The 17,956-nt window shown below is 44.9% G+C and overlaps 1 protein-coding gene across 14 annotated transcripts in view; it reads right to left on the reverse strand.

Annotated features, from left to right (window-relative positions):
* HEMK1 (HemK methyltransferase 1, mitochondrial release factors N(5)-glutamine) overlaps nucleotides 1–17,956 on the reverse strand; it is a 319,162-nt gene that overhangs the window by 219,525 nt on the left and 81,681 nt on the right. For 12 of the 14 annotated variants that reach the window (XM_085625145.1, XM_085625136.1, XM_085625138.1 and 9 more), the window contains one exon: nucleotides 7,710–8,110. In XM_085625145.1, coding sequence (XP_085481271.1) covers nucleotides 7,710–7,952 — 243 coding nt within the window. In that variant the 5' untranslated portion in view covers nucleotides 7,953–8,110. The remainder of the gene's footprint in view (nucleotides 1–7,709; nucleotides 8,111–17,956) is intronic. The other 2 variants (XM_085625144.1, XM_085625135.1) reach the window with 1 other exon arrangement.

Here is a 17,956-nt window from a genome sequence, read left to right on the forward strand (position 1 = left end):
CTATCAAATTTTTTATTCCCATGCCTAATGCCCACCTGCACCCAATCAGTGTTTGTGTCTCGTTAAAAGGACACACCCGGCTGCATGTTTGCACCCAATCAGTGTTTGTGTCTTGTTAAAAAGACACATCCGGCTGCATGTTTTCACTCTCGCTGGGCACGCCGCTTAACAAGAAAGTAGATACAAACAAGGTATGTGGCCTCTCTCCCCAATATATTGCTTTCACTATTGAGGATAATAGAGGGTATCCATGACTGTATACCAGTCGATGCAGAGTTTGTTATTTCCGACTTGTATGCTCGATAATTCTTTGCGATACTTGGCTTTCAGGCGGGTGTCGACGTGCATGGCACTTGCTTTTTACAATACATATTGGGTGCCTTGTCAATTGGCCCCAGCCCGGCCTAGTTTAGTTTCTGCTGCATTTTTTATACAAATGAGGTATTTAGTTGCTTACACAAATTGTTCTGATTTTTATCCTTTTATGTAATGCTGAGTCTTGACAATACACACTCACTAAAAGGACTCGCTTAATGTTGTTTTAATAACTATAATCCCATTGGCAAGATCCACAGTGATCCTCATGTACAGAACCCTTAGCATCATAGCTATTGTGTGGCCTTCCTTGTTCCATATGATGTGGTGGCAATGACCCTTTTCCAAACTACTAATTTGTTTATTGTTGCATCACACAGCTCTGCGGTTCAGGTGGTCTTTTTAGGCTTGACAGTGAGCTCAACTTTTGACACTACGGGTAAGACTATCCCTCCACGTATTCTCTATCATGAGTGTGCACACTGATGTTGGGCACCAGTAATGTCGTACTCAAATAGTTTAATAGTAGACTTGGAGTTGTGTTGTCCTGTATTTGAATGCTTTCAACTATATATTTTTTGTTTTGCTATTCAGTGTGACAGTGGACCCCAGTGATTTATATAGTGGGCCATTTTCTGCATAAGCTGGCTTACTTCCTTGACACTGGTATCAGGTTTTATTATCATCATCATTGCAGAGTGACATTAATGCTTTGGTTCTGACAAATGCCCCAGAACCCCTTGCAGGGTCCGCATAGGGCAGAAACATGTTGACCATGTAAAGGGAGTATTTTTTTCAAACTCCCTTTTTTCTTTGCCTTTTTAACCTTATCCCCTGGGGGCTACAGAATAAAATTCAGATTCAACCTACCAGGAGATAGTTTTATCCACATTAGTTTTGTTTTGCACTCTGCCCTTCACCCACATCTATTGCTCACCTACCCTAAAACATCTCTGCCCCTCTTCATTGAAGAGTTGTAGCCCACACCAAGCACCTTGTGGTGCAGGTGTGAGGAGGGGACCCAATGATGAAGCATGTCACTTACGGGTGAGTGAGCGTTCTTTTCCTGAAGAAAGCATTCTCCAACGGATGACCGCTGTCCTTATTTCCCTGTCCCACTTCCCTTTACGTTAGGGAGTAGTACATTTTTGGTGGGGTTTCTTTCACCCATCACACCCCCTGTGTGTACTGCTATTTTTGCGTCCTGCTCGAGTAGGAAGACAAACTGACTTTTGACAGCAAATGTCACAAAGTGAATAAGCAGTAAAAATGCCTTTAAATCTTTTTACTTGTAACATTTGCTCAGCTTTCAGAGACAGAGGCCAAGTGCATTACAGTTAGGTCGAGTAGATGTTTCAAGCTACTAGATCTGCAGGTCTAGTGAACTTTTTATGATTTTTTGAGCCCTGACAGACCCCTCCCATTCATCACACAACCCAGACCTATCATAGAAAAAAAGGCACTGGCTCTGACATGGGGAGTCTGCCTCCAGTCAACGCCGGAACTAGCGATGGACAACGTCCGTCCAACTTAGTTTCAGAGTTGGAAATGATGATGTGGGTGGGGTCACTGCTGGGCATCGGTGGTGCCGGGGGTGTCGGCACGGGAGTGGACACTGGAGAAGGTCAAGGTCGCTCGACCAGTGCCACTCTGGATCAGTCACTGGATCGCTAGGGCCCAACTAGCGCTGAGGGCAAGTCTGCAGCAAAAAACCTATAGGGTTCCTTCCCTGACTTGTGGGCCCCTGGCACTCCAGAGGCGTTGGACTCTTAAAAAATGAGGTGTATGGCCTCACAGATTCTTTTAGCTGGGTGGGGGTGCTCTAGCTCACGGAGACTCAGGAAGACGCAGTTATGGCTCAGATGCAGGCTCCATCACAGAGCTAGACCTCGAATGGCCGACGGCCCCACACTCATCTCAAGAATTTTGCTGCAAAATTGAAGACCTCTTCAACTTCTTTTTCTTGTGGAACTTGCTTGATTTTACCGATGACTTGGAGTGAGACGATAATTGCTGGGTTCGGCTCCATGAACGATCTCCGGACCTTCTCCCGACTGAGATCTGGAACTTTGCAGGGTGGGTTGGTGTTGGGCGGTGAGGAGGTTGAGGAACTGTTTCCTCAGCACCTTTGGATGCATGGCGCAGCAATACTCGCATGTCTTGGCATTGTGAAAATCAAATGCGGGTCATTTACTGACATCTGGCGGTGACTGGCGCCGCATGATTTGAAACCTGCCTTTTTGGGGGACATCCTCCCACCAGGAGACAAAGTCTTGGAATAATAACTGAGCAAGGTCAAGAAAATACCAGTCAAAAAGTGACTGGGGGTAGCTCTCTCTGAATCTGCACTGACAGGCGCGGAAAGGAGAGAACTGACATCAGCGGGCTGGGGTGGCACCTTTATAGGCACTGCGCATACTATTTCTGGCACGAACAATGCCACGCAGACCCAAATTATGTCGCAGGGATACTGCTAGTCAAATGTTTCCAGATAAAGTCTGATGCCTTGGGAATATTCTAAGGTAAGGGATCTGTGGCTAGAAGTCCCTATCAGATGTTCAATATAATCACTTTCAATCCACTAGTGTTTGCAACTGCTCCCTTATAGTTAAACGAATGTGATTCATGCCATTGTGATACAGGAATAGCTATAAAGGGCTCAGCTAAATCTCCTGGTAACCCATCGGAAAAATCACTTTCCATAAGCTCTTCAATTCTTTACTTTACTTTATCTCCACCAGTGCTTCCCAGCTGGGCTCTAGCCGCACTTTCTATTTCATGCCAGTGAAGGTCTTGTAGTCTTTTCCAGCTACAACTATATGTTTTGAATCCTTGTTAGCCCCTTGCATGCCCCCAGGAGTTTGCTATTTGCTTGCTTACAGTCTGCATAGTATGCTGTATCCTACTATATCACCTTACCGAGCTATGAATGAGAACACATAAGCACTTATAAAACTATATTTACGTATTGCAAACCTAGATTCGGAGCTCAAGAGTTCACCATTTGCTTGCTTATAATCTTTGTAGTATGCTATGTCATATCAAGCACTCTAAAACCACCTAACCAACAAATGAACAAGAAAACATGCATATGTATATAGTGGTGTTTATGTACTCCAAACCTAGCCACAGAGCAGCTAAGTACAACACAATAGAAGGGGGTGCATACACAGCAAGGGCATACAAGACTCGCTGACAGCGGCAAGAGGTTCTCTGTGCTGGCATCTATGCAGGGTAAGTAATTAAAGTAGTTTATTCTGGGTAAAAAAAAAACAGCATTTACAAAGGCATCTACTGCATGCTCAATGGTCCCTCAATGCTTCTATGGCACAATGTTGACTCACAAAACTGCCCCTCCTTCCCACACCTCAAATCAATATACTGTGATCTCCCAGTCCTCTGCCACAGTTTATTGTGCAAAATGAACAGAATGCTAACTAATCAGACATTCACCCACAGTCAGAGGTCTGGGTTAAATCCATTGTTTTTTTGCATGCCACACCATTTCAGTTTAGACCCAGCCATATGCAAATCAGTCTTGACCCTGCTGCCCATGGGAACAGTGCAGCCCCAACTGTCAGGCCACTTCCTCCCTGGACCAGAAACAAGCATCCTGGGACCGGTTTCGGGGTTTCACCTCATATCAGCCAGGCTAGCTTGAATCTCGTGGCGTAGCGAGCATGTGGTGTCCAAAGGAATGCGAATAATATTCAACCTCCGACAGTACATCTCGCCAGCACAATTAAGGCTTGAGTTCGGTCATCAAAAACAGACAAATAGCACGTAAGGGTGCCTATACCAAATGTTGGCACAAAATAAAAGGAGCTGAGACAGGTACCCTGAATTCATATTTATGAAAAGAGCTGGAAAGGAACAAAGACAGCCCAGCAATGGTCTATCTTCAGACAGCAATAAGCTCTCTTGCATTACAAGACCTCTGGGAAACCAACGGGACCCACAAACGCTTCAAGCAGCTCATGAATAAAACATTGAAGATATTATCTCTGGAAGAAGATAAAGCTACACCTACCAGGAGGGCCCATGGGTGGTTTGTCATCCAGAGTTATACCAGGTCTTTGCCACAAGCTTATTTGGGAATAGGGTTTTCAAGGACCGTGAAGGAATCTTACCTGCAACTGAGGATGGGAGTCTTACCGGCAAAACAACACCTCCCCCCATGGAAACATTTAGAAACAACAATGAACTGTAGACTCTGTGGCAACCAAAAAGAGTAAGTTTTGCATTTACTGTGCAGTTGCAAAGGTCTAGAGAAAGAGCGAAGACTATTACTAAAACCATTTTGGAACCAAAGACGGATTCGAACACGTAGACAAGCATTAAAAGCCTGTTTTGAAGGAGGAGACATTCAATTAGCATGCAGACTGGTACGCTTTATGAATATGGCAAAAATCACGTTAAACCCATCTGCTAGCACATGAATTAATTATAAATGCCTCAACTCAAAATTTAGAACTAGTTGCACAATCTTTATCTGCCAATCATTGTCCCAATTTTAAAAACTTTTCATTTACTATGAAGATTATATTAGTCTTCATTGTTAGATTTGTTACAAATTTCAGGGTATAGTAGGTAGAAAATGTATAAGTCAAACATTTGCCAATTGAAAACCATAGATCTATCAATGTATTTTAATCTTTGCACAGCTTAAGCAATTTTACATTTTTTATTTTTTTTATAAACTGTATAAACACAATAGTATAAACACACTGTTAATTTTTAACAGTCTTAAATTAATCTCACTGCAATGAAATGAGCTGTTTCATGCATTTTTGCACAGGTGCTTTTCAATGTATTTTATTTCATTGCAAAGATTTTTATTAATCATGCAATAAATTTCAATTTCGAATTTCAAATTTAGCGAGCACAGGACCCATGTCTGGGCATACCCTGGCCACTTAGGGCGAGTCATTCCCAATTTACTCACTGTTATATTTCGCTCTCATTTCCATCCAACCACCATTACTGTGTTAACTGTTTCTACTTCCTTAAATCAAAAAGTACTGATGACTTTCTCCACTTTTCCTGTTGTGACAAGCTGCAGACTCACACTACCTCGGGTACGCATTCACAAAAATGGCCACTGAAGTATCCTTTTCTTCCTTTCTCAGGAAAGATTCTGAATTTCCTGCCATTACATCCCACCCTACCCTTATGGTGACAGGCAAAGTATTCTAATCAGTCTTACATTTCAGGCATAGTCTGCTATCTGTATCTGCATGATCAAAGGTTATCCCTGTCTTATTCAGAACATGATAAACACTATTGATTCTGCTCGAATGGCTCTTAACCTTACATATGGTACTATCCATAACCGGGAAATTTATAGATACAAGTAAAATGCTCAGATTTACAGCTGTTCAGAATTGTTATTAAAGGCAAAATGGCTTCTCTGGTGTAGACAGGCTTGTTAAGTAATGGCTTATAAAGCAAGATAGCTTAGAGTCAGCAGAGACTGAGCAGTCCAGCTAGTCTAGTTCTAGCACTGAAGGATTTGGAAACTCAGAGCTACAAGTAACTACATATGGACCGGCCCAGCACCGATAAAAAAACAAAAAGAACAAAGTTACAATTTACTACAATAAGCTAAATCCTTCATGTTACTGAATCTATAGAAGCTTGAAGCTTCAGGTCAACAAGGATAGTTCTGGACAGTATTCCTGTGCAATTCAAAGGAAACACAAATCTACAACCGACTAAGCAGCCCAATCCACCCTAGGCGGGACACTTCAAATCAACAGTTCCAAAGGACAAACAAATCCCACCCAGTACTGCAAGGGGTAGGAAGGATTACAGTTAGCTACAGATCTGCAAACCAGACTGCTACAGTGTTGTCATTAGATGTAAACAAACTGAGGCATATAACACTATGGACAATCAGATTCACTCAAAATATTAAAATGTATTTTACACACAAACATTTGTAGTCTATTCAAGATACAATGAAAAGGCTCCTGGCACTTTTACACCAGATATTAGCAATTTCTCCCTTTTTTTTTGTAAACAAAAAGCTATGTTTTTAACCCTTTCACTGCGGCGGGAATTCCACCGCAGCGCTGGGGGGTGCGGGGGGGCAGCGCGGTGGCGTGGTGCTCATGACGGAACCGCTCCGTCATGAGCCGCGGTTGAGCTGTGCTCATGACGGAGCGGTTCCGTCATGACTCCGCCCACTGCGCTAATCGCCCGCACAGGCGGGGAATTAGCGCCGCGTGGGCGGCGCGGCCGCCAATGGCCGCAGCATGACGGAACGGCTCCGTCATGAGCACACGGCGACCGTGGCTCATGACGGAGCGGTTCCGTCATGAGTGGGGAAGGGGTTAATCTTAAAAAATGGAAATGACACCTCAGTGCTGCAGAAGTGGAACCACACTGCATGGGCCAATAAGGGCTGCAGACTATTTCGTGCATAAATGTCCAGTCCGGGTTATCAAAGGGTAGGGGTGTTCATTGCCAAAGCACGCCAGGAACATTCTGATCCAGACAGCTACATATAGGAACACCGCGACATTAGTGGCAATAGGGGGGAAATGCTATAAAGGACAGATCTGTTACTAAAGATGTTGAGTCAGAGATTCATACTTCAGTGGGGCAAAGTCAGTCCAAGCCTGGCAATGAAGCCAGGAGAGCATAGCAGTACCTACCATGACTGGGAGACCCATTTAGCACTGCTTTGGGGAGAAAGCATAAAGAAAAATAACCAGGAAGTGGCCGGATTAATAATTCTAGTAAAAGGGGCCAAGAGGGCTACACGTCTCTAAAGAGGAGCAGATGTACTCCAAGCATCAGTAGTAGGGGAGCTCTGACCTACAGGTCCCTTAAAAGGATAATCTAATGTCTCAATCAAAGAGGCAAGGCAGTGAAAATTAGCAGTAAAATGTGTTACCACTAGAGCGATCTGTAATTGGTCTGAATACTAGCAGAAGCAGCACACCCTTTCATAATTGCAAGCTAGATAAATCGACTTGCAATGAACATACATGAACAATAATTGTATATAAATTGTGGTAAGTAAATCACTTTAGATACCAGTGCCATACAGAAAACACACAAGACCAATTATTTGTGTTACTGGTGAAGGAGATGCATTTCAATAAGGCACAGTTTATTATTGTTGTAGTACTGACTGCAGAGAGAGTGAGTGACAGACAAAGATAAAGAGAGAGTGAGAGAGAGAGGGACAGGAAGAGAGAGAGAGACAGAAAGAAAGAAAGAAAGAAAGAAAGAAAGAAAGAAAGAAAGAAAGAAAGAAAGGGGATAGTTAGAGAGAGACAGAAAGAAAGAGGCAGAGACCAAAGAAATACAGAAAACCTACCCCTAAAATGACTTCCTGCTTTACAGACCACCTTGCCCCATCTCCCTCAAAACTCTCACTTAACTGTTTTGGCTCCAAGGACAAATGATACAATGTACTCGCTGGACTCTTGGGCTTCTGGGATTCCATGAGCCTCGAAAACTCGCTGCCAATGCTTGACCAAGTCCCGTGGAGCCACCTGCCCAATTCCATCACTCCTAAATCGATAAAAGATTAGTGACTGCCTGAATCTAGAAGAAGCGATGGCTCCAAGCGGTCGACACTCAAACAGCAAGCCCACCATCTTCTGGATGAGTGGAAACCCCATAGTTTCAAAAGAGACATTAATTTAGATTGAATTCAATCAGGCTGCAGCAAGTGCCGGAAAGGGCTTCTCCACCTTGTTCTTGGATCCAGTGCACCAGAAGAATTGCAGCGAAGGTAGTACAAAGTCGCACAGTCGGCAGCTCACTGGATCACCATTGCCTAGAAAGAGAAGGACAGAGAGTGTCAAATTTATCAAGATAAAGCAAATCCCACACAAAGGGGTGAATACTACAATTTATTTTCAAGATCCTCATGGGCTTTAAATTCTTCATTTTGACCTTTCGTGTGGCAATAAATGGCGACCTCAAATCTTTGGGGACGAAGAAAAGGACGGTGGTTTAGAAGGATGAGGAAATAGTTTAATTAACACCTATTTTGAACATTCTCAATGATACAAGTGAGGAGGAAAGAATTCAGCTTCTAATAGTCAATCCAACAAATAGCAGCATTTCCCAGATGATGTAACATTCATAGTCTCCTGCCACTCGCAACATAATACAGATCGACTGTACTAAAAACAACTTAGCCTTCTGCGATGGCGGGAGAATGTATGTGCTCAGAATATCGCTAATGTCTAATAAAGTGGGGAAGACGCAGAGAAGCTAGCTCTAGATCTTTAGGAGGACCCAAATTCATGCCTTTCTAACAGCTAGGACAGTGTACCATCTGATCTAGCGCTAGAGGCTCTGTTGTTAAAACAGTACTTTTACTTAGGGGGGTTTATCTGTTGTGCACTGCACAATGAAGGACATATGGATTCTGTTATATTGAAGAATACGCTACACAGCAGGTAAGTTGATGCAGCCTTTATTCACTGACCATCCGCTCTCACAACAATGAAAGACTTCACCTGAACATTCTAAGGTGAGCTCCCTAGGGTCATACCATATACTGGAAGGGGAGGGGGGGGTTTGGAACATACCAACTCACTATAAGTATTACAAGATTATAACACATCTCCCTTTGACAGGATATAAAAGGACATTATTTCACACAGTGTTTACAACTCTGTCTTTGCTCCAAGTTTGTCCGTTCTCCAAACGAACTACACTCTTACTTGTTCTTCCCACCCTTTGTGGAGCTCCAAATTTGCTCGTTCCAGGTTGCACCCTACCAGGTTTCCTAACGCACACTTTGGTGTGAGGTTTCACCTCCACTTCCCTTGCTCCATGTTTTACATCATACCATGACTTGTACTTCTGTTGATGAGATCCTACCCGTTCCTCGGCAAGATCTAAGTCAGGCACAACACTCCTTCCCCCACCCAACCACCTCGGGTTCATTTTGGTGCTGGGCTCCCTTCCTCTAAGAAACACAAACGGAGACAGCCCTGTAACCCCATTGGGCGTGGTGTGATATGCCCACATGGATTCTCTCAATGCTTCCTCCACATTCAACCCATTAGCTATGGCTAGTTGTATGTGTTCCTTGATCATGCGATTTGCCCTTTCCACCAATCCATTGGCCTTTGGGCAATAGAGAGCAGTCCTTTCATGTTTTATATTGTGTTCCTCCAAAAACTCTCTCATAGTCTCAGAGACGAACTGCACTCCATTGTCCGTTACCAAAGTGGCTGGTATCCCTTCATACACAAAAACGTTTTTAGGAAATGCAATAAGATTGCTGGTCGTGGTGGACGCTGTGAACTTAAAATTCACCCAGTGGGAGGTGTAATCCACCAACACAAACAAGAATCTCTTCTGTGGCCCAAGGATGTCCATGGGACCCACTATGTCCATGGCCAGCTTGGTCCACGGAATCATCGGCACATTGACTGGGGCCAAAGGAGCCCTGTGAATGATTTTGCTCTTGTCGCTTCTCGCACAGCTGACACATTCCTTTACTGAGTGTTCCACCATCGAATCCATTCTGGGGAACCAAAAACAGCTTCTCACCTTGTTTTTAGTTAGGCTCCTGCCCAAATGCCCTTCATGGGCCAGGTCTATGATCCTTTCCCTCAACCCTTCCGGTGGAACAATTCTCTCCCCCCTGTGTAAGCGACCCGCTATAATCGAGAGTTCAAATCTGACTTCCCAGTAGTCTCTGACTTTGTCAGGAACCTCTGAAATCTTCTCCGGCCACCCCTTGACAATGAGCTCTTTCAACATGTCCATTGTCTTATCTTCCTTCATGCTCTTTTCCCATTCCACATCTGTCAGCGAGGGTAAATGTACCGCGCAAATGGGCACATCGAGTACCTCCTCACTCAATTTTCCTTTGATCGGTAACCTTGACAAGTAATCTGCAATCACATTTTCAGGTCCCGGTAGGTACTCAACTTTGAAACAAAAGTTCTCCAAACCCAGCACCCACTTACTTATTCTTGGAGACATGTTCTGCGCCTGCTTCGGCGAAAACATGAAGGTAAGAGGCTTGTGGTCCGTGTGTATGGTAAACTTGGTTCCCTACAAAAAAACTTAAAATGGTGTACCGCCCAAAAACACGCCAATGCCTCCCTCTCGATGACAGAGTAATTGCGTTCTGCCTCGCTCAAGGTGCGTGATGCAAACGCTATTACCCTCTCCTCGCCTTCACCTTTTTGGGACAACATGGCCCCCAATCCCTTGCTTGAGGCATCCGTGGTTAAAATGGTTCTCTTTTTGGGATCGAAAGAACCCAGTGCTGGTGACTCCAGTATGCGCTTCTTTATCATCTCAACCATGCCACTGTGTTCTTCCTCCCACACAAATGCAGTATTCTTCTTAAGAAGCTCACGTAAATCCACACACAATTCCGCAAAATTTCTGACAAATTTAGACATATACTCCACTAAGCCCAAAAATGACTTAAGTTCCTCCTTGTTCGTTGGGTGTGGGGCATCCCTTACGGCCTGGACTAAGCTGTGCTTGGGTCTGAAGCCATCTTTGGTGATGGTGTGCCCTAAATAGTCCACTGACGTTACCTTTATTCTACACTTGTCCAGCTGTACCGTCAAACCTTTATCAGATAGTCTGCGACACACTGTATGGAGGGTGGTATCATGTGCTTCCTCCGTTTCCCCATACATCAGGATGTCATCTTGGAAGCAGAGTGTGTTCTTGACTCCTTTTAATACCTGCTGCATTATTTTCTGAAATACCGAGGCTGCTGAGGCGAGACCGAAAGGCATTCTTACAAACATAAATGCCCCAAAAGGCGAGGTGAACGCTGTCAGCGGTCTCGACTCTGGATGCAGTTCCACTTGGTGGTACGCTCTGGACAGATCAATTACAGAAAAATAACATGCCTTACCCATGGTGCTTATCATCTCATTGATGTTGGGGAGAGGAAACCTCTCCACTCAAATATTCTCATTTAAAGAGCGTAGGTCCACACACAAACGAATGCCCTTCCCATTGCCCTTAGATGCCAAAACCAAAGGCGCAAGCCACTCCGTGGCCTAAATAGGTTGTATGACCCCTATTTCACATAGTTTATCAAGTTCTTCCTTGAGCGTCTCCCTCAGGTGGAAAGGTACTGATCGTGCTTTGTGAACCACAGGTTTTGCTCCAGCTCTAATTTTAATTTTGTGCTGGAAATCACGTAGTTTACCCAACTCCTCATTGAAGAGCTTGGGGAACATCATCTGTAAACCCTCCTCTTTGCTAACTCTGTCGATCATGATCACCTGATTTTCTTTACTGGGATCTAGTATAATGCCTAATTCCCTTTGGTGTTGCCACCCCAGGAGATTGGCCCCACGTTCTACAATGTACACATTACCCTTTGTGGTCCTCCCATTAAAATCTATGTGGCTGTTCAACATGCCTACTAGGGGAATGGGATCTCTCGTGTACCCTTCAGGTGTGATGTCAGGAGTTTCTAATACTTCTCTCGAGCCGCCCAGTGATTCCACAAAATCTTGTACATTTATCAACGTGAAAGGGGAACAGGAATCTGCAAACACCTCCAGAGGTTTGTTATTAAACAGTACAATACATTTGGGGTAGTTCTGTTTGGCCCCCACAGCCATGCTCCTCACCTGGAAAATGTACTTGGCATGAGATTCCTCCCCATTACTCACCACACTCACAGTGTTACTTATCCCCTCTCTGCACACCCTTGCTAGATGTCCCCTCCTATTGCATTTTTTGCACATGACACTTCTGGCTGTACACACTGGATTATTGGCTTGATGGTTACTGCTGCCACACCTATAGCATTTTAAATTACTAACTTTATGGGTTTGAGCCTCCTTCGTGCCCCATTTATCTGACACTTTTAACACCTCTTTACTCTGCTCTTCCACCTGTACAGACGCTACTACATCCTCTCTAACTTTCATTTCTTTTACACATTTCGCAGTATGCTCCACGGACTGAGCAATGGCCACAGCGTCTTTCAAGGTGGGATTCTTCGCCAACAGTTTCTCTTGGATCCTACTACTATTTGTGCACCTAACTAATTGGTCACGTATGAGTGAGTCATTCAGCTCCCCAAACTCACACAACTGCGTTAGCCCCCTTAAAGCTGCAATGTAATTAGAGATAGATTCACACTTCCCTTGAACTCTGCTGAAAAATTTGTATCTCTCCAACACCACGTTGACCTTATCCCCAAAATGTGACTCCAATTTCATCAATGTCACATCAAAAACATCAATGTCATCCTCCTCCTCCAACTCTGGTTCCGGAAGAGTTTCATAAACCTTGCGACCATGCACGCCTAAATTATGCAGAAGAATGTGCTGTTTCCTCAATGCTGAAAACCTTTCACCTCCCATGGCAATCAGGTAGGATTCGAACAGTTTTGCCCAATCTTTCCAGTGGATCTCTGGGTCCCCACAGTCATTCAAAAAGGACGGGGGTTGGCTCATGCCTGGTGTGCCCATGAGGACTGACTAAAAACTTCTTACACCGCCAGCAGAAACGGTAGGACAAGGAACGCCTTTTGGAGGTAAGTTAGTGACACTTAAAGTTCCATGGAAGGCTTTACGGTGGGTACCACCTTGCACACTTAGTTCCCGCTCATGAGACCAGTGTGACAGTCAGTGAGGAAACTGCCTGGTTCATGTGCTTCACGGGTTCGAAAATGGGTGGCACACGTATAGCAGTCACCTCCTTGCGACACTGCCCAGACCTTTCTCCCTCCCCCCACGCAGATCAGATGATTTCGCTGGACTAACCCCAGTCACAATGTAAAAGGCGCCCGATACCGCTCCTGACTGGCCTTAGCGTAGTTATCACAAAATGCGGTGGTTCCCCCTCCCTGGGTTACAGGACGGAAAAGTCCTCCCACACACTGCCAGAAGAACGCAAAGGTGGAGCGCTGAATAGACTCACCAGGCTCACACGAAGATCTCCAGGGAATCGACACTGGCTCGCAGGCGGCTGACGCGCCGAACAAGCTGACTGAACACCCTGGGCTGAGCGGTCCTCAGAGGCTGGAGCGCCGTGTCTTCAGAGAGGAACTGCTTCACCTGACTGAACTTCCTGGGCTGTGCGGTCCTCAAAGGCTGGAGCGCCGATTCTTCGAAGAGGAACTGCTTCACCCGCTGACTGAACTTCCCGGGCTGCGCGGTAGAATAAACAAGAACTGCTTCACCGGACGTCCACAAGTTGCAGAAATTTCACTGCGGCTGATAGAGTGCGCTCTTCCCACACAAATCCGCTATTACACAATCTCAGCCTGAGATATCTTCCGTCACAGACTGGGGCTGACTCGCTTCTCTGCCTCACAGGAACGCCTGTAAGTCGATCGTCACCACAAGCACAACCTGCCCTTGCTGTCTCACAAGTATTCTTGTATCTGTGACGAACGCAGGGACTTGGGTGAATTCTTCGTTATCCACGCCGCTGGAAGTTTACTGCGGGTCACAGAACGAGACGCCTCCTTCCTCCTCACCACTGCTACACCCGAAATCCACTTGGCATATAGTAATGTACTGGCACCCCACAGTGATGCATACGGAGTACACAATTGGTCAAAACGACCTACGAGCCCCGACCTCCTTGGACTGCATGAAATCTTGAGTCACTTGATGACCACCAGATAATGCTCTACAGATGCGCCGTCCTCACAAAAGGTGCCCTTGCACTCTTCAAAGGTACTAAACTCCTGCTGCTTCGAGAGAATAAACAGAGGGGAGATAGTCAGCTGCCCCCTTCGCAGTTCGTCGCCAGTGTTATATTGAAGAATACGCTACACAGCAGGTAAGTTGATGCAGCCTTTATTCACTGACCATCCGCTCTCACAACAATGAAAGACTTCACCTGAACATTCTAAGGTGAGCTCCCTAGGGTCATACCATATACTGGAAGGGGAGGGGGGGGTTTGGAACATACCAACTCACTATAAGTATTACAAGATTATAACAGATTCGTTTTCATGTTGTCCAGAACGGCAGTACAGTTGGCGGGTGTGTTTATCTGCAGCCTGGGCTTGTATAAAGTTCTGAGAGTCTCGACGAGTACTGGGACTTCCCCTATCTAAGAGCTGCTCTCTGCTGGTGCAGATGCAGTCTTTTAGGTGACTGTGCTATGATGTCCAAGATTATGTCTTCTGAGTTCCAAGATGCCTGTTGTGGTATGCTTGATTTGCTGTGACCAACCCTACCTGTCTGCAGTAAGTATGTGCTTGTGTGCACAGTTACCATAGCTACGTACACGATGCCCTTGTTCCTTTGGAGCATGAAGTGTGGGTTTTGCATGTACAATGTTCACGCCTCTTACCGCCAGGACACTCCTTGGAGTAACAGAAGTGCTTTAGAAATTCCTTTTCATTGTCTTGGCGTAGGAGTATACAACAGAGAAATAAGTGTACACCACAAAGCATTCAATACGGAGTTGTGGAGTATACTTTTAAAATAAACTCAAATGGGAGGAAATGATTACACCATTACGTTTGATTTGAGTGCAAATGGCCACTTTATTTACAACTGCCAAGCAGAGTACCTAGCCCTTCTGCTGAGCTGCACAATCTACCCGGTCAATTGGGCTAACACCAGGTTCTACCCAGCCTACCTCCCCTAAGGAACTCCCATCCGCAACATCCTCCTCCCAACACTTCTGAACTACACAAACCTTTGAAATGCCATGAGTCCTTGTGGTCGTGTCCCAGAACCTCATTAACCACTTTGTGGTCCTCGCACCGGAACCCACATTAACCATCTTGTCGAGCCTGCCTTCTCATTGGACCAGACCCTCTTCCTTGCCCCAAATCTTGGCTCCATTGTCCTTTGCACATTTTTACAACCCTCCCATTCTTCCCCCAATCAGCTCAACAGTTTGCCTTCTTCTGCTTGCCCTTCAGCGACATCAATGCACAGCAATAACAGCTCTCCAACAACAAATCACCCTAACCAGTCCCCCAACCATATGTTCCAGGGTGGTCGGTAAGCTTCCACTCAGTGGCAGGTGCAACAGAAAGTGCACTTGCTGCTGTATGCACTGACACTATGTGGGCTGTCCCACAGTCACCACATAACTGCGTTATTCCGCTCTTTCCTCCTAAACCTCCCCAAAAGCAGAGCGAGCTATGCTGCCTGCATTCGGGCCTAGATTGGGAGAAAATGATGATATTACTCTGCTTGCTACAAGTGCAAAAGGCTGCTATTTTTTTACAACCGGCAAGCACAGTACCTAGCCCTTTTGGTAGCGCCACACAACCTACCCTGTCAACTGAGCTGACACAAGGTTCTAACGAGCCCGCCTCCCCTAAGTAACTCCCATCCCCAACATCCCACCCCCAAACACTTCTGAAGTGCACACAACCTTTGAAATGCCAAGAGTCCTTGTAATCTTTGCACCTAAAGTAGAGTTGCTTAACCACTTGTCCTGGCACAGGAGTGTGCAATGGAAAAATGAGTATCCACTACAAAACATTCCATATTGAAATGGGATGTATACTTTTAAAATAAGCTCAGTTATGGATCACTGCAGCATGCATCTGAAGAGAGGCATGTTCTAGGCTTTCTCCTGCAAGGAAAAATGTCACAGATCAAGTGCTAGTAAGAGCGGGGGTCAGGTATCAGGTATACGGGTGTTCTTGTGTGTGTTTTTGTCGACAATGTGTAATTTAGGTTTGTAAAGCTCTGGCTTGTAGCTGCAACTACTGGGGACATTAATGACCTGTGACATCATGAACAACTTGAACCAATCTCTGCATTCGCTACCCGCATCATGAAGCCCACTGTTAAAGTGGGAGCAGCCGTGGATGGTGGTAAGCATGCCGACGAGAGGAAATAAATCACTGGTGGTCGGAGGGCCTTAGGATGTCACTTACACGAACCCCGAGGCAGCAGGGAGGTTGTGAAAAACAGTAAAGTCTTTGAACCTGCCACAAAGAAGTTGGAGTATATTGGCAAGAAGATAAACTCTGTCCCTTAAAGGAGCATTTCTGTTTGTGCAGCAATGCAAAAGATAGGTAAGTATATTGTTGTGCAGCGAGAACGAGCATCAAATGTATAAATGTTATCCCTAGTGCTGGAAAACCCTCCCACTTCCTAAGTCTTAACCTGTACCATGACATTTTCCTGAATTTGAATGCTGACGTTTTCATTACTGAAAGTGCTGTGGAAAAAAGCTACTGAAGGAAGCACTGGCAAAGCCAGTTGGCCTCACTTTGCTAAGGCTTGTTGTATGTCACTACTGGGTTTGTCAGTGCTTGTTAAATTGCTCCAATAAAGGAAAAGCCGATAGTGTCTGACGGCCATTTTGGAATGGTGCTCTCCATAGTTCCAAAATGCTGCCACAGTAAGAGTAAACACAATGCGGTTGCCATATTGAGAGTGCAGAACATATTTTTCAGCCATCTGGAAACTATAAGAAATATAGCTCCAAAACAGGCACCTCATTGAGTCTACATGTAAGGTGTACCTAACTTGGAAGTATAGATAGAATATTCCAAGATAGCCAAACATTATTTTCTGTCCTTTCAAGATTGAAATTATGGTGTCTTGGAAGTACAGAAAATAGCATTCCAACATGGATGGTCACCACTATTGGCTTTTTCAAAGCTGGATACATTTTACAAGTGCACTGGCCAAGCCAATAATAGCGGTGAGCAGAGAACGGTGAGTGGTGGGAGAGAGAGAGAGAGAGAGAGTGAGAGAGACGGTGCATAATGCAAGGACCCTTGACAGGAAGCTAAAAAAGGAGCAGTACATTCACTCCCATGTAGTGCTCTTTCACAAATGTGAAAGAAAATCAACAAAGAAAAATGAGTTCTCTGACACTAGTAGTGGAAGGTTACAGTGAAGTAAAAAAATGGAGTTAACCCTAAACACTTCAGGAGTAAGACAAACACAATAGGGAGTAAAGCCGTCAAATTAGTAGCAGAGAATTGAAATAGGCAAGAAAACCCTCCAATCACGAGAAATGGGCAGACCCAAAAGCCATTCAAAGTATATGTCGAAGTATAGGTTGTAATTGCTGTCTGCAATAGATGGTCTGTAGTGAAACCAAAAAAATAACAAGGGCTTTGCATCTGCTTATAAGTTGATGAGGACTACCACCAGAGTGCTGGACTCCACACAGAGGACGAGTAGCAAGGGGAGATCATGCATTCCTGATTTGCATCTCTTCTATAAGGAAGCAGATCTGACACTCCCAGCCTTTCCAACAAAAAAACGTTTCTGTGGGAGGCATGAGGTGCATTTTCTGTGTAGAGGAGGATGATCAAAGGAGTACAAAAAGTCATAGTCATTTACAGCTAGTGGAACCTCCATTTGATACAGTTGATTTCTCACAAAAACAGCTCTTTTTGGAGACCTCCGCAATTTAGAAAAGGTCCACAAAATCCGTGAGTGGTGGAGGGAAAAAGACAAAAGGAATGAATCATATTCCTTCAATGTGAGTGACTGAGTAATGGAGAGATGAATGGGAGGAAAGCAGGTGAGAATATGGACGGGGAGGACAAGTATTTGGTAGTAAATGGTGAAATTAGGCTATAAAGAGAAATTACAAAATCTTCTCTTGGAACAATAACCAGCAACAAACCACACAGTTCCTCTACACTGCAATGGAGAAACCTAGAAGGTACCACCCCATTACCATGGTGCAAGAGAGACAATATGGAAAGAGCATA

This window comes from Triturus cristatus, chromosome 9 (assembly GCF_964204655.1).
Source record: "Triturus cristatus chromosome 9, aTriCri1.1, whole genome shotgun sequence".
In the NCBI taxonomy this organism is placed as follows: Eukaryota; Metazoa; Chordata; class Amphibia; order Caudata; family Salamandridae; genus Triturus; species Triturus cristatus.